The sequence below is a fragment of the Suillus clintonianus genome, assembly GCF_016758775.1.
Source record: "Suillus clintonianus strain FC179 chromosome Unknown DEU56scaffold_14, whole genome shotgun sequence".
NCBI classification, from domain to species: Eukaryota; Fungi; Basidiomycota; class Agaricomycetes; order Boletales; family Suillaceae; genus Suillus; species Suillus clintonianus.
The window spans coordinates 402,466-429,267 of record NW_024539238.1 but is presented as its reverse complement, the minus strand read 5'-3'; the positions used below and the strand labels follow the sequence as shown (position 1 = coordinate 429,267).

At 50.2% G+C, this 26,802-nt stretch overlaps 6 protein-coding genes across 6 annotated transcripts; 3 read left to right on the top strand and 3 right to left on the bottom strand.

Annotated features, from left to right (window-relative positions):
- Positions 1–273: 273 nt before the first annotated feature.
- Positions 274–685, bottom strand: DEU56DRAFT_705442 (uncharacterized protein; the record flags this gene model as incomplete). Its single annotated transcript, XM_041347397.1, has 2 exons — positions 274–522; positions 578–685. Coding segments are annotated over 2 exons (357 nt in total), but the record flags the coding sequence as incomplete, so codon positions are not given.
- A 616-nt stretch (positions 686–1,301) lies between these two features.
- Positions 1,302–6,700, bottom strand: DEU56DRAFT_785083 (uncharacterized protein). The gene is made up of 17 exons (XM_041352256.1): positions 6,541–6,700; positions 6,279–6,486; positions 5,166–6,227; positions 4,966–5,114; positions 4,733–4,910; positions 4,508–4,675; positions 4,232–4,452; positions 3,937–4,181; positions 3,560–3,887; positions 3,360–3,506; positions 3,139–3,306; positions 2,814–3,088; positions 2,629–2,761; positions 2,252–2,570; positions 2,028–2,200; positions 1,649–1,976; positions 1,302–1,592 (listed from the first exon to the last, which is right to left on the bottom strand). The coding sequence occupies exons 1-17, from the start codon at positions 6,625–6,627 to the stop codon at positions 1,459–1,461; spliced, it is 4,323 nt and encodes a 1,440-aa protein (XP_041211825.1). The 5' UTR covers positions 6,628–6,700; the 3' UTR covers positions 1,302–1,458.
- A 44-nt stretch (positions 6,701–6,744) lies between these two features.
- On the top strand, positions 6,745–10,087 carry DEU56DRAFT_882448 (uncharacterized protein). The gene is made up of 3 exons (XM_041356125.1): positions 6,745–7,178; positions 7,232–10,025; positions 10,081–10,087. The coding sequence occupies exons 1-2, from the start codon at positions 6,851–6,853 to the stop codon at positions 9,751–9,753; spliced, it is 2,850 nt and encodes a 949-aa protein (XP_041211824.1). The 5' UTR covers positions 6,745–6,850; the 3' UTR covers positions 9,754–10,025; positions 10,081–10,087.
- Positions 10,088–10,476: 389 nt separating this feature from the next.
- On the top strand, positions 10,477–16,910 carry DEU56DRAFT_909612 (ABC protein; the record flags this gene model as incomplete). Its single annotated transcript, XM_041357115.1, has 40 exons — positions 10,477–10,661; positions 10,715–10,766; positions 10,827–10,892; positions 10,946–11,308; positions 11,358–11,402; positions 11,458–11,592; positions 11,646–11,819; positions 11,886–11,892; positions 11,943–11,995; positions 12,049–12,193; positions 12,247–12,297; positions 12,350–12,416; positions 12,475–12,592; positions 12,646–13,014; positions 13,062–13,175; positions 13,228–13,341; positions 13,391–13,435; positions 13,490–13,556; positions 13,607–14,008; positions 14,061–14,184; positions 14,235–14,315; positions 14,369–14,471; positions 14,521–14,563; positions 14,619–14,639; positions 14,689–14,703; positions 14,753–14,818; positions 14,869–14,952; positions 15,000–15,163; positions 15,215–15,263; positions 15,323–15,379; positions 15,452–15,504; positions 15,557–15,581; positions 15,636–15,837; positions 15,897–15,977; positions 16,026–16,089; positions 16,152–16,167; positions 16,220–16,496; positions 16,549–16,634; positions 16,689–16,750; positions 16,800–16,910. 40 exons carry the CDS (start codon positions 10,477–10,479, stop codon positions 16,908–16,910), a joined length of 4,356 nt encoding a protein of 1,451 aa, XP_041211823.1.
- An 866-nt stretch (positions 16,911–17,776) lies between these two features.
- Positions 17,777–24,897, top strand: DEU56DRAFT_978456 (ABC protein). The gene is made up of 39 exons (XM_041359698.1): positions 17,777–17,947; positions 18,014–18,286; positions 18,336–18,387; positions 18,448–18,513; positions 18,565–19,023; positions 19,079–19,213; positions 19,267–19,440; positions 19,507–19,513; positions 19,567–19,619; positions 19,672–19,816; positions 19,877–19,927; positions 19,980–20,058; positions 20,101–20,218; positions 20,267–20,641; positions 20,689–20,802; positions 21,019–21,063; positions 21,118–21,184; positions 21,235–21,636; positions 21,689–21,812; positions 21,865–21,945; positions 22,002–22,104; positions 22,162–22,204; positions 22,260–22,280; positions 22,330–22,344; positions 22,394–22,459; positions 22,510–22,593; positions 22,643–22,802; positions 22,864–22,912; positions 22,971–23,043; positions 23,113–23,153; positions 23,207–23,231; positions 23,280–23,481; positions 23,541–23,621; positions 23,670–23,733; positions 23,796–23,811; positions 23,864–24,140; positions 24,193–24,278; positions 24,335–24,396; positions 24,447–24,897. Exons 2-39 carry the CDS (start codon positions 18,099–18,101, stop codon positions 24,555–24,557), a joined length of 4,314 nt encoding a protein of 1,437 aa, XP_041211822.1. The 5' UTR covers positions 17,777–17,947; positions 18,014–18,098; the 3' UTR covers positions 24,558–24,897.
- On the bottom strand, positions 24,378–26,796 carry DEU56DRAFT_785050 (C3HC zinc finger-like-domain-containing protein). Its single transcript, XM_041352255.1, has 8 exons — positions 26,674–26,796; positions 26,461–26,624; positions 26,049–26,380; positions 25,901–25,984; positions 25,736–25,848; positions 24,876–25,685; positions 24,442–24,819; positions 24,378–24,394 (listed from the first exon to the last, which is right to left on the bottom strand). Exons 1-7 carry the CDS (start codon positions 26,755–26,757, stop codon positions 24,778–24,780), a joined length of 1,629 nt encoding a protein of 542 aa, XP_041211821.1. The 5' UTR covers positions 26,758–26,796; the 3' UTR covers positions 24,378–24,394; positions 24,442–24,777.
- Between the last annotated feature and the right edge of the window lie 6 nt (positions 26,797–26,802).

The following is a 26,802-nucleotide window of genomic DNA, read 5'->3' as shown; positions in this document are numbered from 1 at the left end:
CCATATCAGTGATACCAGGATAGTGAAAGCATGGCAAAGGCCACCGACGGTGGTCGTTGCAATAATAAAGATAGAGATGGGCCATTGTTGCGTCCACAGCGTAGCTCCCAGGGACATACCAAATAGAAGCAGAGAGATCTGAAGAAGGACTGGGAATGACCGCAACACAATTTCGAGTCGCCATGTCTTTAGCTCCTGGAACTTGCGGTGCCTCTGCTGGCATCGGTCTTTAAGAGATCCACGACCATAACGGGTGGTCTTATAATGACCCAGCCATTGTTTGCCCATGACAGCACCATAGGCAGCGAGAAGACTAAATGCAAGGCTCGCATATGCAAGTCCCTGCATCCAGGATTTGGAAGAAGAGTAACCAATAGATGGGCAAATAATCGTTGGCTGGGTGGCAGAAGAACCATTCAATGTGATCTGGGTAAGTTGTATCAATAGAAGGTTGGTGGTGTCGATAGGATTTGGCTGCATTGCAATGATGAACGCGGTATTGACAGCGGAGAAGAGACCAGCCTGGTAGTTACTCATGTTCGATGCTGTTGAAATAACGACATGATGTTTCACGTACGAAAATCAGGACTATATCCATATTTTCATTACACCTCTCCAACATGTCGTCATCGTGCTCGCCAGACACAGTTTTGTATGATGCCCAAAATTTAGAAAGCGCATCCTTTGCTCTTTCCTTGGCAATTGTAGAGTTCTGGAGGACCTCGACAATCTGCTCGAGAAGGCCTATCTGAGAGCTTGAATAACAACACTTAATTCCCAAGTACTCACAATCACAGTGAGGATGCAATGAGAAGGTACTCACTGGGGATCGGGGCCTGGTGCCTGTGCAAAATTTGGAAATTGTACATTGGGCAGGAAGGGCTGCGGGTAGCCGTTACGGTACGAGGGATGTACATAAGGGTCATAGTGACCAGTCGGCGACCTGCGTAAGCGGCGACTAGGTAATTTTAATTGTGGCGAATCAGGCGCCTAAGGATGAAATCGATGAGTATCAAAAGCGGGTGCTTCAGTGATAAGACAGCAAATATCTACCAAACGATTAAATCGATCTCTCATGGTCGCGGCGTGACAACAGCGTGTCAGGTCCACACGTTTCAGTTCAAATTATCTTGTTGTGTCGAGTAGTATAAGAGGCCTTGGTGGACTCACAACTTGAAACGGGCAATGGTTGACATGATCATGTGATCTGACATCTCAAATTGTCTTTCCTTCTTCTGGTACTGGTGACAATTTAGACGTACTAGCACGCTGCAGATCAATCCATTCTATGCACTAACAAATTCAAGAACTTTACTAGTGATTTTGCATCGTAGCTTTCGAATCATACTTTACAGTACTATTGAGGATCACAGGTAACAAGTTCATGCAACAGGACCTGATATATATAAGTAACGTCGACCGCTCTGCGGGCTAACTTGAACAACCATAATTCTGAACTTAGAGGTTCATGCTGGAAAATAATGCTCCAAGATTCACCCAGCATCGTCCACATTGTTCCATATATTTATCCACCGTCTTCGACATCACCCTGAGGAATGGGTCGTTATTTGCTGCAACAGCCTCGATTTCCTCTGCATGCAAAAACGTCAGATATCTCGGTCAGATAATAAACTACATAAACACCCACCCTTTCTCGCGCTGCCCTGTGCAGCCTTGATGATTTTCTCAATGTCAAATAGCGTCGAGAAATACCGGAGCTGGGTGTACAACTCGGTGTCCCCATACTTGAACTGCGCTCTACCTTTACAGCCTCCCGGCGCTCCGCACCGCCAGCCGTACATCCGCATCGACCGCGTCTCGTACCCGCATGCTGGGTCCTCGCAGACAACCCATCCCTCGTAGTACTTAGCGACGAATGACCGAATCTGGACCTCAAGTTGTGTCTGCAGGCTCGCCGAACCCAATGGTGCGCTGCATGCGGGGCACGTCGGCCCTGATGACAACATAATCGACGCCTGCCTTCACGTCAGACAGTCCTAAACACAAATGGGAATGTGGGCACATACATCTCGATCGTACACCGGGGAAAACGCCATCTGTCCTGCGCATCCACGACAGCGCACCAGGAACGGAGCCACGTCGCGGAACCGCTCTGCGTCAGAGACGAGGGAGTCTAGTGTTGTGAGCTCTGATCCGGCCTGCGTGCTTCCACTAATGCGATAACGTCCCGGGTCCAGTCCTGTTGGAAACATTAAGTCAAGTTCGCAGGCTTCAGTAGTTCGATGCTCACCAAGACACTCAGCCAGCCGGGCCCTGTCTGTTCCTTCAATAGGCTCACACAGTCGCTCGATTGGCGGTAGGACCTGATTCGCAAGGTAGTGTTCGTAGTCTACGACGAGTTCCCCTGCAGCCTTCTTGATCTCGTCTGGATGCTTGGCACGATCTGCTTGTGCGGTCTTCACCGTTTCTTCACCAGGCGCAACGCAGAACACGTAGGGTATAACGTCGCCGTTGCGGGCACCTCCACCCTTTGCTTTCAATCTCAAAGCGACTTGCACATGAGGCTGTGATTTAGCATCGGGGTAATCCTCTGGATTCTTGCCTAGGCGCTGAGTTATGATGCATAAGATGAACCAAGAAGCGTTGAAAGGAGTTTTTGGAGGGCACCTTGTATACAATAAAATCCTCTAATTTTATCTTTCCGCCGCGAACGTTTTCGCCGATAGTATTAAGATATTCGTGAATGTTCTCCACCACAACCTCCGTTGGTTCACCAGACAAGATCTGCTCCAAGACATATCTAGGAGGTGCAGGGTTGAGCCAAGTCAACACGAACACAAAGCTCAACTCACTGAGAGACGCTCTTCGATAGAGCGCAGTATTCTCGGCGCTTCATATCCAGACCTTTAACTTCCGTAGACGTCCGTGATCCCTCTTCCACCTTCAAGGCTGCATATTTCTTTTTCTGCAAAAGCAAGAGACGTGCAAAGACAGCGTCGAGATCTATCTCAAGAAGCTTATACCGGTCGTTGACAGCTTTCTTGAACTCGGCGGAGATTTTTAGCGCCTCGGAAAGCTCTGTCACGTTGGAGTTCACGAACACCGAGTCCGTGTCACCGTATACGACCTGTAATGAGTCAGGCAAATTCCATCGATAGGGACCAGATATGTGCCCACATCTAGCTGTAAGCTCTCGGCAAGCTCCCTAGTGTGCGTCAAGATCTCACGACCCTTGAAAGTGGTTAGGGCAGCCAGAGGCTTGGCGTAGAATCGCGAGTACTCGAAACCAAGACAGCCGTACATACTGTTCGCCGTCAGTTTGAGCGCCTGTTGCTTGATGTCGTACTACGAAAGCAAGTATGAGCAAATGATATGGGGATGAACATAGACTGGCAGACCTGCAATAGCTTTGCGTGCGATATAGAGCGATCCTTCATTAGCGACTTCACCTGACGCCGCCGGTTGACGAGAGTTGCAATAAGTCGTGGAAGGACGCCCTGAGGCACCTCAGGTGGTGGCGGGTCTGGTATCTTGTCATCGTCATCCTGCATCCAGGTGTCAGCATCTAAGCACGGGCAACAAAAGTCCAGTCATTTACATCCTCCTGCGAGCGCTCCACAGTAGTGAAGTCAATGTTATACTCCTGGATGATACTCGGATACAGCGAGTTGAAGTCCATGACGAGGATGTACTTGTCCCAAAGTCCACGCTTCGGCTCAAACACGAGACCGCCCTTGAACTTGTCCCGTTTGCCTTTGCTTGACTTGCCGCCACCGCCCTCGCCGTCCGCATCATCTGCTTCAGGCTCTGCTTTGACCGTTTTCTTGCCGTACGTCTTGTCAGGACAGATGTACTTCAGGCGGTGGAACTCGTGCAGAAGAATGTACTCATTTCGCTCAGCTCGACCACCATTCAACGTCTTGTTCCTGAGACCCAGGTCCATGAAAGTTCAGATCACCAACCGAAGGTACTCACCATGCGTTGCCAGCAAGGTTTGTGAGCTGTCTCGTCAAAGGCAGGATCTGCACCTTCGATGCGATGGCCATGTGATAATGAGCGTCGAGCTCACAGTGTCGCACGAATGTCATGAGCATGTCTGGGGATGATACGGTACCATCGAAGTATGCTGCTGTGTCATCTGGGTCGATATCCTGCCTATCAGACTTGAGATGAGTTTTACACATCTCGGTGAGGGACCACGTCGTAGAGGCGATCATGCTCTGACGATGATTCATCAGTCACTATACACTGAAGCCGAGGTGAAACCTACCCGTGCACCATCGCTAGCAAGGTCACAAAGCAGGCGCCCAGTCAGAAAGCGCATATTTGTGCCCTGCCTTCCAATAGGCGGCCATTTCGAGCGCCTGAACCGCCCGAGGCGCGACCAGTGCTCTGCCTTAAGATCCTTCATTCTTCCTAGGAGGACGTCAAGGGAGACGCCGAGGAAGTCGTGACCGACAATGACGTCGGGGTCTGCTTTGTGCAGCGTGACTGCAAGACATCCGGTAAACAATTAAGGAGCGTGGCAACCGAAGGAGACAGCTACCAAGCAAGCTGTTGAGGAGCATCCGCTCGTTCTTCATTGGTGAAATCATGCCCTTCCCATTTGCTCGCGCCTGGGCTTCAAATTTCGCAGGGAAGCCGTCGAGTGGACGAACGAGAGTGTGCACAGAGCACGGGAGTTGCTCGGGGGGTGTAGGATCATCAAGTTGAACTACACATATGCTATCAAGTCAGCGACGTTTTTCAGCAGAGGGGCAAGAAAATTAACCGTCTCGCCATATACGGCCCGTCGCACACACAACTTCCCGCTTGTTTTCACGATGATTGACAACAGTGCGTACCGCGAGACTCATTATTGTTAGAGGGGGAGGTTCTGGAGCGCTGTCTCCTAAGGGTGTCACGTTCTTGGGATCTGAGACAGTGGCTTCGAACTTGCACCAGGAGATCTACATAGAGACATCATCAGCTGAAAGCTAAGGGATATTGCATAGATGGTCTTACACCCTTATTCTCGACAACCGCATTAGTTACGGCAAGCCAGCAAGGCCCCATGATCTTACGCTTGAGCACGAATAGCTCAAACGCACTCGTGTTCGTCCCAAGGATCCGAGCAATATTCGGTGAACAGGCATTCATAGGGACTTGAGGCTCTGTCCGTGCACAGTGAGTATTTCGCAAGAAGTTCGGAAATTGAGGGCTACCTTCAAAAGAATACAAGACTTTCATCCATTCACCCTCCTTTGGTATATCCTTCTCATCAAATGCATGGTTTCTTCGAACCCATCTCCCCTTCCACCCCTTGATACCCAGCTTCTTCCGTACCCGCTCAAAATCTTCGTATACATCCGATTTACTAGGCACAACGTCAGTCTCTTGCATCACATACTCGCCTTCTTCAGTCTCCTCTTGCTCGACACGTAGCGGACGCGGGAGCAGGAACAGATTACGCTGAAGCCCCTCGATGGCGAGGCATGCGGACACCCAAGTTGAGGAAGTTTTGTCCTTGACTTTCCCGGTGAGAAAGAGCTTGCCATTGTGCTCAAGGTAGTCTAGCCAGAAGAAGTGGAGAGTGCCATCGGGCTCGGCAGCGTCGACAGTGGATTTGGAAGCCGACGAGGAAGAACCAGAACCTATGGTTTCATCGGAAGTGACAGCAAGGGAGTCGTAGACAGAGAGCCAGGTTGGCGCTGAGGGCGGCTCTGCTTTGGTTGGTGGTGAGGCAACGTTGACTTTGGGCTTGGTTTCCAGGCCATCGAGAATTGATTTGTTCCCCTTGGCCGGCTTGATGTCAAGATCTTCGTCATCGACATCCATGAAGGCGTCCATGTCCATGTTCTCAAAATCCATTGAGTTGTCAAACCCGTCCTCCGATCCACTGTGAACACCCAACTTGCCCATTCGTTCGATTGCGGGAGTGATTCCAGGATTCACCATACGTGGCTTCTTCTTAGGGCTCATCATAGTTGCAAAGTCCTCTTCGAAATCGCTTGATGGCAGATTGAAAGCAGTATCGTCCATGGGACCATCAGATGAATTGCAGTTTAGGTCTTCGTGATCTGATAATGGAGAGGGCTTGCGTTTTCTTTGCCTCCTTGGAACTGGGGCTGGGACAGAATCTAAGCCTCCGAGGAGATTGGCCATGAAGTCTTCTTCCTGCTCTACTGAAACTGCCGGGCGGTACACGCTGATAGAGGGCTTGGCAGCGGGCGGTGGTGCTTTCGGCTTTGCTTTAGGCTTGGATGCAACATCCTTGCCCTTCCTCGCTGGAAAGCTAGAGTCAGATGTTATGTGCGCAGATGTACAATCAGACTGACCCTTCTTCTTCTTCTTTGTCTCGTACTCCTCCTCCTCGTCTTCTTCGTCTTCGTCTTTCTCAGCACCCGTCCAGTCATCCATCCCATTGTCCATATAGCCGCTTACACCATCATCCACGACAAAGTCATCCTTCTGCAGCCTGCCTCGCACAATGTTCTTATACTGGTCCTCAGTAACTTCATCATAGATAGCCACATCCTCCTGAGCCTGTGAAGACGCGTTTGAGGACCAATTTCAAGCCAAATGGCAATGATGTCGCACCTTCCACTTGCGCGCGCCTCCCTCACGAGTTCGTTTTAATTCTGCGAGAGCAGCAACCCTATCTGCGCGCTTTGCTCTGCCTGACATTGTTGTGGTCGACGGGTTCGACGGTGAGCTCGACTGCGCGCGTCTTGCGATAATGCGATTGACGCGCTTTTCCACTCCGCTGGAAACGCGTGAGGTCACATGTCACCGTCACCGTCACGTCGACCTGTACACTCTCCTGTACTTGTAGGCAGTGCAGCAGCTGCAGCTGAACTTTGAAGGCCAACTGCGGTAGTTGTGATCATTAATATCTTTATATCGCTCCATGTCACAATCAAAGGATCTTGGGACACTAGTCGTCGTCATCATCAAGGCTCGTCATCTGCACCAACCTTCTTTCTACAAGCAGGACCCATATGCTCAAGCGGCCCTTTCTGGTCAGACACAGCGGACCAAGCCAGAACCAAAGGGCGGGCAGCATCCTGTGTGGGATGAAGAATTCCGCTTTCCGGTTCTTGCCGATCCTGGCAAGGACAATGTGAACAGAAAGCTGGAGGTTTCTTGCTGGAAGGACGAAGCACGAGGTGAGGATAAGCTCTTAGGCAAAGGGGTTGTCGATATCGAATCAACTTTGAAAACGGGCGAATTCGATGGTGGGAGCTTTATAATCCTAGCTTAATCTATGCATTAACCACTGGTTTGTTAGACTGGGTTCCTCTCGAAACCTCGGGCGGAGCGAGAGGCGAATTATACATTGAAATGACATTCTACGCCAACACCCCTCCTCCTCTTAATCGTCGTACAACGAGAGTCAAACAATCAGATCGTCTTGCACGACCGCAGTCGTATAATCCTGTACCACCCAAGGGGGGATCGCCATCTGCCCTGAACCCCACTCCTGTGAAACTCCGTGACCCAGGCTATGTCCCTCCGGGCACGCTGCCCGCATCTTTACTTCCTGCGAGAGGTCAGCCCCAGGCCCATTCACCATCCTCTTCACCTCCTGGCCGACAATTCATGAACAGTAAGACTGACGTGCTACCCTCCCTTCCCGAAGAAGCTCCAGTTCCTCAGAGAAAGCCTGGTCATTTGCCAACCATTCTGCGCCCAGGGCTTGGTGGTCGTGCAGGTCGTCCTGTAACACCCACTACGAATAATGGAGGCACGAGCGACTCGCCCTCGCTCTATACAACTCCGCCAACTCCAATATCATTATTACAAACCCCTGTCCAAGAACGCCCTTATGAACTTTCTCCGGAACTTAAAGGAGTTCACACGCCTTTGGTTATAACAGATCATCTTCTGGACGAGCATTACCAACCCTCATTTCCTATTGCACAACCCCACACCCCAGAGCCTCAATCTAATCATTACCTGTCGCCTAGCCAAGTTCCCCAACAATATTCTTCCTCGTCGCAAGGATATATTCCCCCTCAACAAATACTTCCTCCTCCTCTTCAACAATATGCTCCCTCGTCGCAAGGATACGTTTCTCCTCAACACGCGTCATCTCCGCCTCCTCAACCATATCAGCAATCTTATACGCCCCATAATTATGCATCGTCGCCCTCACCACAGCCACAGCAATACTCACCATCCTCCCCGCAGCCTTATCAGTATCAGCCTCATCAGGTTCCACCTCCCACTCCGCAATATCAGCCGTCGTCATCTCCTCATCAAGCTCCGCCTCCCACATCACAATATCAACCACCACAATCCCCTCATCAAGTCCCACCTCCCACATCACAATATCAACCACCACCATCCCCTCATCCTAAAAGCTACTTAGCTCAACCATACCCACCTCCACCTCCACCACCTCAGACATACACTCCTGCACCACCTCAGCAGCAGCCACACCAACAACAATCCTATTTCCCTCCGCCACCCCCTGCGCAATCACCAGTCCCTCCTCCCCAAGCACTATATTTTTCGCCGCCGCCTCCACCTCCGCCACTCCCTGGAAGCCCACAGGGGACGCCGGCAGTGGCACGAGGGGAGCAACAATCTCCCCCTGTGCAAGGATATCAGAACGCCGCACCGACGGCATTGCCAGCGCTTGGTGTGGGAGCCGCTCTAACTTCACCTTCGCAAAACCCCCCAGACCTGCCTCTTGCCCATTCTGCCGTACCCACAGTCCCAGAAGACGAAAAGAAGCGTGAAGAAGAGGAACGTGTCAAGGCTGAGGAGGAACGCATCAGGGATGAAGAACGACGGAAGGTGGAGGATGAACGGAGGACTGCTGAGGAGCCAGATTCGCGGGTGCGCGAGGCAGAGGAAGCGCAGCGTCGAGCTGCCGAAGAAGAGAGGAAGCGACAGGATGAAGAAGAACTGAGGAGGAAGGAAGCTGAGGAACAAAAACGACGCGAGGAGGAGCGATTGAAATGGGAGGCAGAGCAGAGGCAGAGAGAGGAGGACGAGCGACGGCGACGAGAGGAGGAAGAGAGATTGAAACGAGAAGAGGAAGAACGTAGAAGAGTCGAGGAAGACCGGCGCAAGGCAGAACAAGCCAGACGCAAACAAGAAGAAGAGGATCGGATCAGGCGCGAGGAGGAAGTACGTCGGAGGGTCGAAGAGGAGCGATTAAAACGCGAAGAAGAATCACGTCGGAGGCTCGAAGAGGAGCGGATCAGGCGAGAGGAGGAAGCGCGTCGTAAAAGGGAGGAGGAAGAGGCTCGCCGCAAAAGGGAGGAAGAAGAGGCCCGTCGCAAAAGAGAAGAGGAGGCTCGTCGAAAACGTGCAGAAGATGAGGCTCGTCGAAAGCGTGCAGAAGAAGAAGAAGCTGAACGAAGGTGGCAAGTTGAGCTTGCTCGCATCAAGGCGCGCGCTGATCAGGAGGCTGCCGACGCTGCTTTCGCTCGTGCTCAATTCGAGGCGGAAGAAGCCGAGCGTCGCAGGCAGGAAGAAGCAGATCTTGCTTTCGCGCAGCGTGCACAGGAAGAGAGTGAGCGAGAGCATAGGGCCGCTGAGGAACGGCGACAGCAAGAAGAACTAGACCGCGAGCTTGCCCGTCGTGAGCAGGCGCACGAGGAGCAGTTGGAACGTAGACGCGAGGAGGAGCGTAGGAGACGGGTGGAAGAGGCGGACAGAGAAATGGCTAGGAAATTGGATATGGAGCTGAACCTTGGGCCGGAGGATGGTGATGCTAGTGCTCGGAGGCCATCTACGACCCCGGAGCTCCCTTCTCGCAGAAGAGCAGGTGGTTCTAATGTCCCTGGAGGGTGGTAGGTGGAATATAATAATACAGACATTTACGACACGATACATAATGATCAAGTTAGATCAAACAGTAAATTTTGCCATGATTGGAGTCCTTGCTATGGCCTTCCAGGGTCTTAAATCCTGAAGCCTTGATCAACGTCAATCTCGCGTTAATTTCGCGAGTCTCCCTTTCTCAAGGGAGCCCATTTCACATATTTCTAGTACCTTCAGGCCGTCTTGAAGCCCAATATTATTGAATTAGGCGCGCGCTACATAGGGGCCTCAGTGCTCAATATTATGTAAGCAAACAATTATTCAAAGTCGCGTGAATTTTGTGTGATCTATCAATTGCAGATCATTCATGCCACAACCTCTTTTGACTTAACGTCAGTGTGTTACCTGCTGCAGTTTGAACTTCCCTTCCAGGCCTGAGGCTCGAGTCCCACGTCTGGGAACGTCTGATTGGCGTTAATGAAACGATGCCAATTAGAAAAATTCAAACTCCCAACGAAAAGGTTCCGAGCCAACGAAACTACGGTGCGATCGGCTGCCAGCAGACCAAGCTCCTTGAGTTTGGGTTCGCTTATCCTGTGTCGTGAAATTGCAACGTGTAACATCTTGTCATACAGACTCACAGGGTCGTACCAATACTGGGTAGTATACTTATGCAATGGCTACTAAATCTTTCTCTCCCTCTTTCTCAGCTAGTCCCCATTCATCTGGCCCATAGCTGTCACACGCTATTTCCATATGACCTCCCAACGTCCAGAAGAATCCGCGCAGGATGAAAGAAAGGAATCTGTGCAGCGCAGAAAGGTTTCGATTATCGAAGAGCTCAAGGAGGCTAACGTACCTCATCTTCATCGGCATTTAAACATTCAGCTCGATACTGGTAATGAATATGCCAACTTTCGCCAAAAATGGTGGCAGTTGTGGTGAGTGAAGGTGCTTTTGCAAGCAATGCCCTCCTTCATCTAGCCGTGGGCAGGTTACCTAAGGACCCACCGCCTCCAGCTCCCTCGTCTCTGGAGGATGCAGCAGTACGCGAACCTCTATGCTCACGTTTTAATTGACTATTCTAATAATGCGGTGTTCTACAGCTGACGCCATTGGCCAATGCTTCCATCGTCTCTCAGCTGACTTACTCCTGGGTCACAGGTCTAATGGTCGGTTATTGAACTTCTGTCTGAAGGTATACTGTTCTAACGCATATATTCAGGTTCTCGGAAATCAGCGCACGCTGCAAGCATCTGATTTATATAAAATGGACACATCCCGAGAGTCAGCCGTCCTCGCCGCCAAACTCGAAGCTGCATGGCAACGGCGTGTTCAGGCAGCAGACGACTGGAACGCACGTCTTGAGAGCGGAGAGCTCAAGCCGTCTCTCTTGAAGCGTACGGGCTGGGTCTTGCGTGCAATCCCCAGTAAAGGGCACGCACAAGGCTCGACTTGGTCCGAGCGACGTGCAGCATTTCACAAACGCTGGCAAGAATGCGACGGACGGAAAGAAGCCAGCCTTACATGGGCTTTGAACGACGTTTTTCGTAATATGTTCTGGATTGGAGGTGCAATCAAGGCACGAGTCTTCTCATACATCGTTGCTGTCATAATGACTTTCAAACACCGTCTAGGTGATGGGTGATATGGCGCAACTCATGAGTCCTCTTGTCCTTCGGGTAATTTACAACCTGTCATGGTTGTGGTAACGTCTGACAATTTCGTCCCGTGCAGCAAATCATCGTATTTGCAGAGGAGCGTTCCGCTGCGATTTCTGCCGGAGAATCCGTCCCCAATGTCGCTCGCGGTATTGCCATGGCTTTTGGGCTCTTTTTGCTTAACGTGACTCAAAGCGTCTGCACTCACCAGGTGCGTAAAAAGCTGCGAGGTGAAGATGCCCGGCCAAGCTAATGCGTTCCAAGTTCTTCTGGCGTTCAATGGCAACAGGCTTGTTGGCCAGAGCCGCACTGATAACGTGTATTTATGAGCGCGGGGTGAACCTCACAGGCAAAGCGCGTGTCAAACTCAACAACGCCGCACTGGTCAACCACATTTCCACGGACGTGAGCAGGATTGATTCCGCCGCTCAGTGGTTTGTGAGTCGCAAACTTAAGCATACGCTTATGCTCTTTATTAACCCTAACTACATGCCTCGTTGCTAGCATTCAGGTGAGTAAATGCGTACCCTCCAGATGTTGAAATGGCATAACATCTTCAAGCCTGGACTTCGCCTATCCAGATCATAGTCTGTGTAATCATTCTTCTAACCGAGGTTTGTTGCGCGTTAAGAAGCATTCATTTTATTCTAACGACACTGAAAATTAGCTTGGACCGTCCGCGCTCGTTGGTTGCTCTCTATTCCTCCTGGTCAGCCCATTGCAGGGACGGTTGATGAAGTTGCAGCGCCGCCTGCGCTTGGGGTCAATGAAGTGGACTGATCAACGTGCCAAAGTCCTGCTAGAGGTACTCGGTACGTATCCTTCGAGCTGCTAGAACGTACGGTGATGCTGAAGAGGTGCGCAGGGGCCATACGAGTGGTCAAGTTCTTCTCTTATGAGGTTCCCCTCCTTCAAAGTAAGCAATGATTTCAAGAATTATTAACATCGCACTCACGAACGCTGCTCAGGAATCCTCGAGCTTCGAAAGAATGAATTGCGTGGTATTCGACGGATACTTCATTCAACTTCTGCGAAGTAAGTTAGTTTAGACATACATGACGTGACGACACGACATTGATTTGATCTGCTGCAGTATGGCGGTCGCGCTTTCGCTCCCAGTTCTAGCTGCTACACTAGCCTTCGTCACATACACCCTCACAACACACGACTTCAACATTGCTGCCATATTCGTCTCGCTGAGTCTGTTCCAGGTGAGAGATCCTTTCCAGCAGCGTACACAACTATCCACCTAAGTGACAAAAAGCTTCTGCGGCAACCGATGCTATTTATGCCCACCGCTCTGTCTGCAATCCCTGACGCATCCAGCGCGATCCAGCGGCTCACGCACATATTCCACGCAGAGCTCATGTCTGAAGATGCACTTGTGATCGATAAGGACCAAGAGCTTGCGCTCGTGGTGAAGGATGCGACGTTTGAGTGGGAGTCTTTCGAGAAAAAATCCGGTGACGCCCTCAACTCGAAGAAGCTCGGGGGTAAGGAGAACAGCGCGAAAACAAATTCTGAGGCGAAAGAATCTGGAAAGGAGGCACCACCCTTTAGGGTCAAGAATGTGACCATGACCATCCCGCGAGGTCGGCTGGCCGCCGTGGTCGGGCCTGTCGGAAGCGGCAAGGTAATCCCACCGGACGAATTTTTGAAGCAACTCTGACCCACGAACAGTCCAGCTTGTTGCAAGGACTGATAGGGGAGATGAGGAAGGTCTCCGGGCATGTCTCATTTGGAGGTCGCGTCGGCTATTGTCCACAGACCGCATGGATCCAGAACGCAACCCTGGTGAGCACGGTATCTCCCTCAAAGAGTGATCGCATCTCACCTTTCACATCAGCGTGATAATGTCACTTTTGGTCAACCATTCGAGGAAGATAGATATTGGCATGTTATCGAGACCGCTTGCCTGCTTCCTGATCTCCAACTGCTCCCAGATGGGGATTTAACTGAGGTATGGCGGACGAGTTCTACTTGATTATGCTGCTTATGTTCTATTTCAGATCGGAGAAAGGGGCATCAATCTCAGTGGCGGCCAGAAGCAGAGAGTGAGTTTGCGGCGCGTCTCTGCCTTAAAGACTCGACTTATATCTTACGCCCAGGTCAACATCGCTCGTACTCTGTACTTCGACCCTGACATCGTCGTATTCGATGACCCGCTCTCAGCAGGTGAGCTATATGATCTCTGTCGCGTATCTCTTACTGACGACTGCCTTTAGTGGATGCACACGTCGGAAAGTCGTTGTTCCAAGATGCCATTTTGGGCGCCCTGCGAAATCGCGGCGTCACCGTCATTCTGGTCACTCACGCGATCCACTTCCTTTCGCAGGTAGATCACATCTACACACTAAACAACGGCGTCATCACAGAAAGCGGAACCTATGATGAACTGATCTCTCGCGGCGGGGACTTTGCGCGTTTGGACCTTGAGTTCGGTGGCCATGCGTCTGAGGGGAAGGACAACGACCGAGCAGAGGAAGTCGCTCCGCAGACGAGCATCACCATCGAGCTCGTGAAGTTGAAGTCAGAAAGAGCCAGAGATAAGGCTGCTGGGAGCGGTAAACTCGAAGGTCGCTTGATGTCGCAAGAGAAGCGGTCGACGGGTTCTGTGTCCTGGAGAGGTGCGTCCGAGTTCATCTTTCAGGGGCACCGTGCATTGAGACAGTGGTGCAGTGTACTGGACCTACTTGGTTGCAGGACGCGGTTCGATCATGGGACCTCTGGTTCTTTTCTTCATGATTGCGATGCAGGGAAGCCAGATCCTGAACTCTTATACGCTAGTTTGGTGGGAGAGCAAGTGTGTTTTTTTATCGATTTATCGGTCCCGTTTTTAAAATCATGGTGCAGCAATTTCAACCGACCGGACTCTTTTTATCAGACGCTGTATGGTTGCCTGGGGGTTGGTCAAGCGCTCTTTACATTCTTGCTGTAAGTCAGTTGCTATCACAGAGGGCGGCATGCTCACTCAACGAGACTCTTAGTGGTGTTGGAATGGACTTCGTTGCCTCTTACGTGTCTCGAACCCTGTACCAGAAGTCCGTACGCAACATTTTTTATGCGCCCATGTCCTTTTTTGACACTACGGTGAGTGGTCATGAAAGCATGTAAACAGATGTTGACCATGTCTCTATAGCCTATGGGTCGAATCCAAAGTGTTTTGGGCAAAGACATCGACAGTTGGTATCCTACTAATTTGTGATATATAATGCTTTGCTGAAACGTTGCGCTCAGGTGTCGATAATCAACTAGGGCGTGAGTCTTCTGTTGCCGTGTCGTGAAATGTTACTTATCCATGGCCCAGACGCAATGAGGATGGGTAAGATAGTCACACACTTCGCTCATGGATACTAACCATGGGGATCCAGTTGTCCTTTCGCTGTCCAATATTATGGGCTCTATCGTCATTGTTGTCATCCTTGAACCGTATTTTCGTCAGTATATGGACACCATTATTTGCGAGAATGTTGCTCAACTTGCCCAGTTATTGCTGTCTTCTTCATCGGCATCTGTTACAGCTATTTCGCTACCTTCTATCAAGCCAGTGCCCGTGAGGTCAAGCGCATAGGTTCGTTGTTGTGTTTTGGACTTCAAGCCACTGATATCGATCATCAGACGCAATGCTTCGTTCACTTCTGTATGCCCACTTTTCCGAGACATTGACAGGACTTCCTACCATCCGAAGCTACGGAGAGATGAAGCGGTTCATTGACGCCAACAGACACTATGTCGATCTGGAGGATAGAGCTCTATACCTCGTAGTTACAAATCAAAGGCGAGTACTCTTATACATATATCATAGCAGGAGTCGACTCATCACCTTCCCTCAGATGGCTTGCGGTAAGGCTGGACTTCATGGGAGGCGTATTGGTGTTATTTGTGAGTGACTATTTAATGTGAAAAGGCCTCAGGCCCGCCAAACGCTGCTACGTCGATAGGTCGCTCTTCTCGCAGTGACCGACGTCTCCGGGATCAACGCCGCCCAGATAGGGCTGGTACTAACGTATACCTGTAGGACTTCCAATGTTTCTACCACAGTCTACGATGTTAACCTCTTCGTATCAAAGTTACGCTGTCACTCATGTGTGGCATGGTGACCCGACAAACGGCAGACGTCGAGGTAGGCTTTTCCGTTTCTTACATTACTGGCTATTCAATGTCGTTTGCTTCAGAATAACATGAACGCAGTGGAACGATGTGAGTCGCGAATTTCACCAGACCTCCACTCTCCCTTACATCTTGCTCTTACAGTGGTGGAGTACGTCAATGGCAAAACGATCCCCCAGGAGGCACCACATGAGATAGAAGCTCATAAGCCTCCGGCGCAATGGCCCGAGCATGGCGCCGTCGAATTTAAAGATGTCAAGATGGCATATAGACCTGGCCTTCCCAATGTATTGATGGGCATCTCGGTCAAAGTCGAAGGAGGAGAGAAAATAGGTGTTGTTGGAAGGTCAGCCAGTGATTCATTTGACCTGTATATGTGTACTGACGTGGCATTTCGTCGAACAGGACTGGTGCGGGAAAATCTTCGTTGATGCTTGCGTTGTTTCGAATCGTCGAGTTGTCTGGTGGTTCCATTACTGTCGATGGGTGCGTTGGTCGTCCCTCATGACGAAGATTGGTTTTCACCCTTTCTAGTGTCGATATATCTACGATTGGTCTTAAAGACCTCCGCTCTAGGATCTCCATCATCCCACAAGATGTCTGTAAAGTTTTCTTTTGTTAACTAAACCAGGACTGAGTACTGATGTACGAACTCGATAGCCTCTTCTCTTTAGCGGTCGGTGTCGTTCATTAACATGCTCTTGTTTGAAGCGCTGAATGACCACCAGGGACCATCCGGTCCAACCTGGATCCATTCTCCCAACACAGTGACGCAAAATTATGGGATGCGTTACATCGGTCTTGTCTTGTTGATTCTAGCACCACCTCGAAACACACCTCTGGCAGCGATGTCATCGAGAGGGAGCAAATTCATACCATCCGCTACGACCTTGACAGAACTATTGAGAGCGAGGGAGCGAACCTGAGTGTTGGAGAAAGATCTCTGCTCAGTCTAGCTCGTGCGTTGGTCAAAGATTGCAAAGTCGTCGTGCTCGACGAGGCGACGTTAGTAATATGCTTTCTTCCTGGAAGCTGATGTTGACATGCTTGTTTTCAGAGCCTCCGTTGATCTCGACACCGATAGCAAGATCCAACAGACGATTCAGACGGAATTCAAGGACCGCACGCTACTTTGTATTGCTCGTGCGTTCTATCATTTTGCTCTCTGTGTAGGGCTGTAATGTGACGTTACTTCAGACCGGCTTCGAACTATTATTTCGTACGACCGGATTCTGGTCCTGGACGCTGGCCTCGTTGCAGTATGTTGTTTTGAGCCCTTTCGGCAGTCAATACTCACTTTTATCAAAGGAATTTGACACTCCATCCAATCTATTCAAGATGGAAGGTGGGGTTTTCCGCGGCATGTGCGAGAGGAGTAATATCTCCTTGAAAGATATAGAAACGAGTAGACAGGTTTAAATGGTGGAGTTTGAGGTGCATATTGTTGTGTTTCCGTAGATCATATTTACCAAATAGACTTGGGTTAGACTGCTACTTGCGTATTATGGCGCAGCATCAATTTGGCACGGCCGGGACTGCAGCTTAGCGGAGTCTAAAGTTTAAACACTAAGTACCGTACATCGATGCTTTCATCACTGTATTTCAAAAATGACCGCCAGGCCTGAAATTTAAATACTCCCGTCCGCCACTTGCCACTTGCAATTGCTTGTCTATCGCGGACTGGTAAGGAAGATCCATCCTCTACGTGGGCGTGTGTGGCAGTCTCACGTGGAAACTCTTTACCTGTTGTCAGGAACTTGTGACGCTATTGGGGAGTCATGTCTGCACTTGCCACTGATGCGCTGTCCAGACTCCATACTGAACGTGTGTTGGAATGTTACACAACCTTAGGCAAAAGGAGACTCAAATGACTGGTGGGAGGTCGCTGTCATGGAGTCATTATTGAAATGTAACCATCAGCATTAGATTCTCAAGCAGTTCTTCCTCTAACTCCGCCGTTCCCAAGTCAAAATGTAAATCATCGGCAATAGCCTGTAGGTATCTAAAAGCACCACCTCTTTTGACTTCACATGTACTTGTTGACCTTTTGCTATATCATTCTTCGGCAATTTGCTTCACTTCCGGGAGGCCAGCGCTGGATTTCGTTGGATGCAGAGTATTGACCTTCGGTATCTTCCACGGGTGCGATCTCGCTGTGCATGATGCTTCATGACCAGAACGTGGCAGACTGGTACCATGAGACCAAACTTTTCGGCTCAAGAGCATATCGCTAACCTATTGCGAATCCCGGATTAGTAACGAGACCTTCGATACCGCCACTAATAAGTACGAACAAGTATCAGGATGGGCATTCGATGGAGCGAAACATCAGGCCTTAGATTCAGGAAATAATCCAATTCAAGAACCCACCAAAATGGCCCGAGCCAACGTTCACGAATCAACGGTTATCCACGGTTTGATCGACTGAGTACTGGCAGCCCAGCATTAAAGTTTGGGTACGCTAATCTTGTCTCATACTCGTGGCAATGTGTGATACTATCATACCGGGTCGTTGGCACTAGGATGCACGTATAATCATGCAATCGTCACCTCTTCCCCCAGCTAGCTGTTATTCATCTGGTCCAGGATTATCACCGACTCTCCCACATGGCCTTCCAACGCTCAGAGTACGTGCAGGACGAAAAAGTCGAAGAAGGGCCTGCGCAGGACGACAAGATCTCAATCGACGAAGACCTCGATGGGGCTAATGCATCCAATCTTCATCGATATTTGAACCTTCAGCTCGATACTGGTAATGAACATACCAACTTTCGTCGAAAATGGTGGCAGTTGTGGTGAGTGAGCTGCTTTTGCAAGCAATGCCCTCCATCGAACCACGAGCAGGTTATCTAAGGACCCTCCGCCTCCAGCTCCCTCGTCTCTGGAGGATGCAGCAGTACGCGAACCCCTGTGCTAATGTCTTAAATGCCCCTTCTAATATCGTGGTGTTCTACAGCTGACGCCTTTGGCCAATGCTTCCATTGTCTCTCGGCTGACTTACTCCTGGGCCACCAGTTTAATGGTCGGCTGTTGAATCCCTCTTCGAAAGGATTGTTCTAACGCATATATTCAGGTTCTCGGATATCAACGCACGCTGCAAGCGTCTGATCTACATAAAATGGACACATCCCGGGAGTCAGCCGTCCTCGCCGCCAAACTCGAAGCTGCATGGCAACGGCGTGTTCAGGCAGCAGCCGACTGGAACGCACGTCTTGAGAGTGGAGAGCTCAAGCCGTCTCTCTTGAAGCGTACTGGCTGGGTCTTGCGTGCAATCCCCAGTAAAGGGCACGCACAAGGCTCGACTTGGTCCGAGCGACGTACAGTATTTCACAAACGCTGGCAAGAATGCGACGGACGAAAAGAAGCCAGCCTTACATGGGCTTTGAACGATGTCTTTCGTAATTTGTTCTGGATTGGAGGCATATGCAGGGCACGAGTCTTCCTCATAAATCGTCGCTGTCATAATAAATTTACCAATGTCATGCAGGTCCTCGGTGATACAACACAACTCATGAGTCCTCTCGTCCTTCGGGTAATTAACAACCTGTCGCGGTTGTGGTGATTTCTGACAATTTCGTCCCGTGCAGCAAATCATCGTCTTTGCAGAGGAGCGTTCCGCTGCGATTGCTGCCGGAGAATCCGTCCCCAATGTCGCTCGCGGTATTGCCATGGCTTTTGGACTCTTTTTGCTTAGCGTGACTCAAAGCGTCTGCACCCACCAGGTGCGTAAAAGGCTGTGAGGTGAAGATACCTAGCCAAACTAATGCATTCCAAGTTCTTCTGGTGTTCAATGGCAACAGGCTTGTTGACCAGAGCCGCACTGGTAACGTGTATTTATGAGCGTGGGTTGAAGCTCACAGGCAAAGCGCGTGTCAAACTCAACAATGCTGCGCTGGTTAACCACATTTCCACTGACGTGAGTAGGATTGATATGGCCGCTGAGTGGTTTGTGAGTCGCACACTTGAGCAATACGCAAATGTCATCGACTAACCGTAGCTCCTCCCTCACTACCAGCATGGAGGTAAGTATACGCGACTTGACTTCCAAATTTTGAGATGGCTTAACATCTTAAAGCCTGGACAGCGCCTATCCAGGTCATAATTTGTGTAATCATTCTTCTAAACGAGGTTTGTGGCACGCTAAGAAGAATTCGTTATTTATAATGACACTGAAAATTAGCTCGGACCGTCTGCGCTCGCTGGTTGCTCTCTTTTTGTCCTCTTCATTCCACTTCAAGAACGGTTAATGGCCCTGCAGCGCAGTATGCGCTTGGGGTCAATGAAGTGGACTGATCAACGTGCTAAAGTCCTGCTAGAGATACTCGGTACGTAGCCTTGGAGCAGCTGGAATTTGGAATGTTTGGGGATGCTGACGAGGTGCGCAGGGGCCATACGAGTGGTCAAGTTCTTCTCCTACGAGGTTCCTCTTCTTCAAAGTAAGCAACGATGTCAAGAATAATTGACATCACACTCACGAACTATACTCAGGAATCTTCGAGCTTCGAAAGAATGAATTGCGTGGTATTCGACGGATGCTTCATTTAACTTCAGTAAAGCAAGTTCAGACGTATATGATGTGGTGACGTGTTATTGATTCGATCTTCTGCAGTATGGCGGTCGCGCTTTCACTCCCAGTTCTCGCTGCTACACTAGCCTTCGTAACATACACCCTCACAGCGCACGACTTCGACATTGCTGCCATATTCGTCTCGCTGAGTCTGTTCCAGGTGGGATTCTGTCCAGAAGCGTACATAATCATTCTAAACGATAAATAGATTCTCCGGCAACCAATGATGGCCATGCCACGCGCTCTGGCTACCATCCCTGACGCATCCAGCGCCATCCAGCGGCTCACACGCGTGTTCCACGCTGAGCTTATGTCTGAAGATACGCTCGTGATCGACAAGGACCAAGAGCTCGCGCTCGTGGTGAAAGATGCGACGTTTGAGTGGGAGTCTTTCGAAAAGGACTCCAGTGAAGCTTTCAGCTCGAAGAAGGACATGGGTAAGGGCAACAGCGTGAAAGATGACAAGGCGAAGGGGCAGCCCGCTCCTGGAAAGGATGCACCGCTCTTTAGGGTCAAGAATGTGACCATGGCCATCCCACGAGGTCGGCTGGCCGCCGTGGTCGGGCCTGTCGGAAGCGGCAAGGTAATCTCACCGGACAAAGTTTTGAAGCAATTCTGACCCACGAACAGTCCAGCTTGTTGCAAGGATTGATAGGGGAGATGAGGAAAGTCTCCGGGCAAGTCTCGTTCGGTGGTCGCGTCGGCTATTGTCCGCAGACCGCATGGATCCAGAATGCAACCCTGGTGAGCACGATGTCGCCCTCAAAGAGTGAATGCATCTCACCCATTAAGATCAGCGGGATAATATCACTTTTGGCCAACCATTCGAGGAAAATAGATATTGGCGTGTTATCGAGACCACTTGCCTACTTCCTGATCTCCAACTGCTCCCAGATGGGGATTTGACTGAGGCATGGCGGACAAATTCAACTTGATCACATTGCTGATGCTCTATTTCAGATCGGAGAAAGGGGCATCAATCTCAGTGGCGGCCAGAAGCAGAGAGTGAGTTCGCCGCGCGTCTCTGCCTCAAAGACTCGATTTACATCTTCCGCCTAGGTCAACATCGCTCGTGCTCTGTACTTCGACCCTGACATTGTCATATTCGATGACCCGCTCTCAGCGGGTGAGCTATACGATCTCTGTCGCGTCTCTCTTACTGACGACTGCCTTTAGTGGATGCACACGTCGGAAAGTCGTTGTTCCAAGATGCCATTTTGGGCGCCCTGCGAAATCGTGGCGTCACCGTCATTCTGGTCACTCACGCGATCCACTTCCTTTCGCAGGTAGATCACATCTACACACTAAACAACGGCGTCATCACAGAAAGCGGAACCTATGATGAACTGATCTCTCGCGGCGGGGACTTTGCGCGTTTGGACCTCGAGTTCGGCGGCCATGCTTCTGAGGGGAAGGACAACGACCGAGCAGAGGAAGTCGCTCCGCAGACGAGCATCACCGTCGAGCTCGTGAAGTTGAAGTCAGAAAGAACCAGAGACAAGGCTACCGGCAGCGGTAAACTCGAAGGTCGCTTGATGTCACAAGAGAAGCGGTCGACGGGTTCTGTGTCCTGGAGAGGTGCGTCCGAGTTCATCTTTCAGGGGCACCGTGCATTGAGACAGTGGTGCAGTGTACTGGACCTACTTGGTTGCAGGACGCGGTTCGATCATGGGACCTCTGATTATTTTCTTCATGATTGCGGCGCAGGGAAGCCAAATCCTGAACTCGTATACGCTAGTTTGGTGGGAGAGCAAGTGCGTTTCTTTTTTTCGATTTATCGGTCCCGTTTCTGACATTATGGCGCAGCAAATTCAACCGACCGAACTCATTCTATCAAACGCTGTATGGGTGCCTCGGCGTTTGTCAGGCAGTCTTTACGTTCTTCCTGTAAGTCGGTTCCTTATCGTATATCGCAACATGCTGAATCGACGCAATTTACAAAGTGGTGCTGGAATGGACATTGTGGCGTCTTATGTGTCTCAAAACTTGTACCAGAAGTCCGCACGCAACATCTTTTATGCGCCCATGTCCTTCTTTGACACTACGGTGAGTAGTTATGCAGGCATAAAATTGCAACGCCAGATGTTGATCATCTTCCTATAGCCTATGGGCCGAATCCTGAGCATTTTTGGCAAAGACGTCGACGGTGAGCACCGCGCTAATTTGTGCTATGCTGTGTTTTGCTGACACTTTTCGCTCAGCTATCGATAATCAGTTAGCATGTGAGTGATCTATCGTCGCATGGTGAGATTTCACTTATGCATGGTCCAGTGGCATTAAGATTGTGTACGCTAGCCGTATACTTCGCTTACGGGGACTAACCATGGAGATCCAGTTGTTCTTTTACTATCCATGGTGATGGGCTCTGTCATCATCGTTGCTGCCATCGAACCGTACTTTGGTCAGTATATAAAGATATCGTTTGCGAGGATATGGCTCACGCTTGTCCAGTTATTGCCGTCTTCTTCATCGCCATCGGTAACAGCTACTTCGCTGCCTTCTATAGAACCAGTGCCCGCGAGGTCAAGCGCCTGGGTTCGTCGGTGTGTTTTTGACACCGACAACTACTGATAACGACCATCAGACTCAATGCTTCGCTCTCTTCTGTATGCCCACTTTTCCGAGACATTGACAGGACTTCCTACCATCCGAAGCTACGGAGAAATGAAGCGGTTCATTGACACCAACAGATACTATGTCGATCTGGAGGATAGAGCTCTATACCTCGTGATTACTAACACGAGGTGAGTACACTTTGACATATATCTATATCATGGCGGTTGTCGGCTCATCACCTTCCCTCAGATGGCTTGGTGTAAGGTTAGACTTCATGGGAGGGGTGATGGTCTTCTTTGTGAGTGACTATTTAATTAGAAATATCTCGAGCCCGCCCAATGCTGCGACGTCGATAGGTCGCTCTTCTCGCAGTGACCAACGTCTCCGGGATCAATGCCGCCCAGATAGGACTGGTACTGACGTATACCAGTGGGTCTTCCAATGTCTCCACCAAAAGTCTATCATGTTAACCTCTTCGTATCAAAGTATTGCTGTCAGTCATGTGCGGTGTCGTGGTCCAACAGACGGCCGACGTCGACGTAGGCCGTTCCTTTTCTTGCATTACTGGCTAATCAATTGTCGTTTGCTTCAGAATTCCATGAATGCAGTGGAACGATGTGAGTCACAAATTTTAGTAGACCTCCATTTTCCCTTAGATTTTACAGTGGTGGAGTATGTCGATTGCAGCACGATCCCGCAGGAGGCGCCGCATGTGATCGAAGCACGCAAGCCCCCGGCGCAGTGGCCTGAATGTGGTGCTGTCGAGTTTAAAGATGTCAAGATGGCATATAGACCTGGCCTTCCCAACGTATTGATGGGCATCTCAGTCAAGGTCGAAGGAGGTGAAAAGATAGGTGTCGTTGGAAGGTCAGCCAGTGATTCATTTGACCTTTAGATGTGTACTGACGTGGCATTCTGTCAAACAGGACCGGTGCGGGAAAATCTTCGTTGATGCTTGCGTTGTTTCGAATCGTCGAGTTGTCTGGTGGTTCCATTACTGTCGATGGGTGCGTTAATCGTCGCTCATGATGAAGATTGGTTTTCACCCTTTCTAGTGTCGATATATCTACGATTGGTCTTAAAGACCTCCGCTCCAGGATTTCCATCATCCCTCAAGATGTCTGTAAAGTTTTCTTTTGTTAACTAAACCAGGACTGAGTACTGATGTACGAACTCGATAGCCTCTTCTCTTTAGCGGTCGGTGTCGTTCATTTATATGCTCTTGTTTGAAGCGCTAAATGACCACCAGGGACCATCCGGTCCAACCTGGATCCATTCTCCCAACACAGTGACGCAGAATTATGGGATGCGCTACATCGGTCTTGTCTTGTTGATTCCAGCACCACCTCGAAACACACCTCTGGTAGCGATGTCATCGAGAGGGAGCAAACTTACACCACCCGCTATGACCTTGACAGAACCATCGAGAGCGAGGGAGCGAACCTGAGTGTTGGAGAAAGATCTCTGCTCAGTCTAGCTCGTGCGTTGGTGAAAGATTGCAAAGTCGTCGTGCTCGACGAGGCCACGTTAGTAATATGCTTTCTTCCTGGAAGCTGATGTTGACATGCTTGTTTTCAGAGCCTCTGTTGATCTCAACACCGATAGCAAGATCCAACAGACGATTCAGACGGAATTCAAGGACCGCACGCTACTTTGTATTGCTCGTGCGTTTTATCCTTTTGGCTCGACACCACACTGTGACCTGATGATAATACTTCAGACCGGCTTCGAACTATCATTTCGTACGATCGGATTCTGGTCCTCGAGGCCGGCCTTGTTGCAGCGAGTTGTTTTCAGTGCTATTCAGCGGTTAATGCTCACTGCTATTAAAGGAATTTGACACTCCATCCAATCTATTCAAGATGGAAGGTGGGGTTTTCCGCGGAATGTGCGAGAGGAGTAATATTTCTTTGAAAGATATAGAGACAAGTAGACAGGTTTAAATGAAGGAGCTTTATATTGATCCGGAATTCCTTTTCGTGTGGTTCAGGCCTGCATACTGTTGTTTCCGCAGATAGTACCAATAGACGTAGACTAGATCCCTACTTGTATGTATGTTTTATCGTGATCTTGAAATTGATATCTTCGGTCAGATCGGGAATACATATGCATTTGTTCGATCAAACGATGGGAACACAAGCAAGCATGAATACAAAACACACATCAACCCAACAGTCCTTTGACATAATTCAATAGTTCTCGTCCCTGTGAGATGGGCAATCAGTCTGTGATCGAGACTCTAGTTGTGCACATGAACTCACCCCTTTGCTCTTTACCCCCGCTACCATAGCTTCTACACCCTCAAGCTCATCATTTCCAGGCATTACTTCATTATCCCCTCCAAGCAGTGATAAGCGCGCATTGCGCTGTCGCTCACTCAGCCCGTGTCGAAGTACAACGGTCAGCACAGCACGCCACCCCCCTATTGCGCCATCTGCCGATGCGTTCACAGAAACAGGCGAAGTAGGAGGCATGGGCAGCTTCGGCACCACCGTTGAGGGGACGACGTATGGACAATACGACCGATGTTCATTCAGCAGATCAAAGTGCCTCTCCTTCGGACGTGGCGGCGAGCTGCCGTCTTGTGGTATTTGAGGAAACTGAGGTGTGAATGCCCAGAGGCCGACGCGTCGTTGGCACAAGGAACAGTGTAGAAGAGATGTGTCCCGGGCGCTTCTCCCGCTAATGTCGCTCAACCGTGGCGTGCGCGCGCGCATAGGTGTGCCTCCAATCTGCGAGATACTACTAAGGGGCGAAGAGGGCATCGGGGACGGCGAATCTCCCCGCCCCCATTGAACGGTACGACGCGAAATTGATGAAGTTCTAGATAGAGACGGGGACGCTGGTCTGGACGTTGTAGCTATCCGAGAAAGAGACGTAGTGCGATTGCGTTCCGAGGGAGGAGAAGGCGGAGCCAATGACCAGCCAAAGAGGGCAGTCACGATTGCAGTATCCGATGGCTCAGGGTCTGCATCAGTTTGCATGGCAGACTCGTCCTCGGCCTCTGGCTGCGCCTGAGCAGGCTTGAGTGAGCCAATTGCTGAACGAAGGGAGGAAATCTGAGAAGCCGACTGATGAAATGTATAAGCATTACACGGGAAAATGGTGTAGTTCGACCCACCAGTGGATGTTTGATCACCACATCTGTCAACAGCGGCTCTAAAGTGAGCGCATTGGACTTGATGTCCCGTGCCATGGCAGCCGGTGCTTGAAGCGGCACGCGGTAAATCGATGCTAATGAATCAGGTGAGGGGGGAGTTCAGGTACACCTCGAAGAACAACTCACCATCACACTGCCTAGTACGCCAAGGACATCCGTCCTTGTGCATCTCTACTAACTGAATGCGCTGCTTCTCAACAAGCGTATTGGCTATGGTACGAAAGAAAAACGTTCAGTAGTGTACCTTGTCCTTTACCTACCTTCTAAACCTTACCGGCTTCTCGTGTCATGCCGTCTCGCCCCGCGACAACCCATGAAACATCACAAATCCCACACACTAGTCTGTCTTTGCCATCGTTTATCCAACCGCACTTCGCTGCAGCCACAGCGTCGATTTGGGGAGGCTTGTTAGCGTATGTCGCCAACTTGTAGGTCGATAGACGGAACAAAAATGACTGAGTAGATGATGGCCGATATTCCGAGGCGAGTGAAGCTGATGCTGGAACACTGGGGTGTGCAAAAGGGGTAGCTCCTTTGGTCTTGGAGCGGGCCAGAATCGCAGCCAGGTGAGGAGCACTCTTGGAAATATCATGCTTATCCGGGGTACTGTTGAGCAAACAGGAATAGAGGCAAGACGAGAGCAAATTCAGAGAAATCTATGTCGTAAACCGCGAAATTTGACTGACTCGATGGGTGGTTTTGGTACGTTGGACTTGATACCGTACTTGGCGAGCGTAGAGTAGAGGGAACGGGTCATGTGTGGTCGCTTGGGAGCCGTTGGCCTTTCAATTAATGGTTTTGCTGGAGCTACGGCACTGTCGAGGCTTTGAAGCGCATCGTCGAATTTACGCTAAGACATTGCTCAGTAGGGGCCTGTTAAGTTCGAGTGCTCCGCTTACCTTGGTAGCTCGAATGGACATTGATGAACTCGTAGAACTCGAATCTAAGCCGTTAACAGAAAAAACCTCTGTAGCTGTTGCCATGTCGAGGAATGAAGTTGAACGGAGATGGTGGTCGTTTATAAGGAG

Excerpts from the sequence above, each read along its gene's own strand:
- DEU56DRAFT_882448 (XM_041356125.1), top strand. The coding sequence starts at position 6,851 with ATGTCACAATCAAAGGATCTTGGGACACTAGTCGTCGTCATCATCAAG. Across the intron at positions 7,179-7,231 it reads GAAAACGGGCGAATTCGATG|ACTGGGTTCCTCTCGAAACC; the intron begins GTGGGAGCTTTA and ends CTGGTTTGTTAG.
- DEU56DRAFT_785050 (XM_041352255.1), bottom strand. The coding sequence starts at position 26,757 with ATGGCAACAGCTACAGAGGTTTTTTCTGTTAACGGCTTAGATTCGAGT. Across the intron at positions 26,625-26,673 it reads TGTCCATTCGAGCTACCAAG|CGTAAATTCGACGATGCGCT; the intron begins GTAAGCGGAGCA and ends GCAATGTCTTAG. Across the intron at positions 25,985-26,048 it reads CGGCATGACACGAGAAGCCG|CCAATACGCTTGTTGAGAAG; the intron begins GTAAGGTTTAGA and ends TTCGTACCATAG.
- DEU56DRAFT_978456 (XM_041359698.1), top strand. The coding sequence starts at position 18,099 with ATGGCCTTCCAACGCTCAGAGTACGTGCAGGACGAAAAAGTCGAAGAA. Across the intron at positions 21,185-21,234 it reads CGATGACCCGCTCTCAGCGG|TGGATGCACACGTCGGAAAG; the intron begins GTGAGCTATACG and ends GACTGCCTTTAG. Across the intron at positions 22,594-22,642 it reads CCGCGAGGTCAAGCGCCTGG|ACTCAATGCTTCGCTCTCTT; the intron begins GTTCGTCGGTGT and ends AACGACCATCAG.
- DEU56DRAFT_785083 (XM_041352256.1), bottom strand. The coding sequence starts at position 6,627 with ATGTCAGGCAGAGCAAAGCGCGCAGATAGGGTTGCTGCTCTCGCAGAA. Across the intron at positions 6,228-6,278 it reads GACAAAGAAGAAGAAGAAGG|CGAGGAAGGGCAAGGATGTT; the intron begins GTCAGTCTGATT and ends CTAGCTTTCCAG. Across the intron at positions 3,888-3,936 it reads AACCTTGCTGGCAACGCATG|GAACAAGACGTTGAATGGTG; the intron begins GTGAGTACCTTC and ends CCTGGGTCTCAG.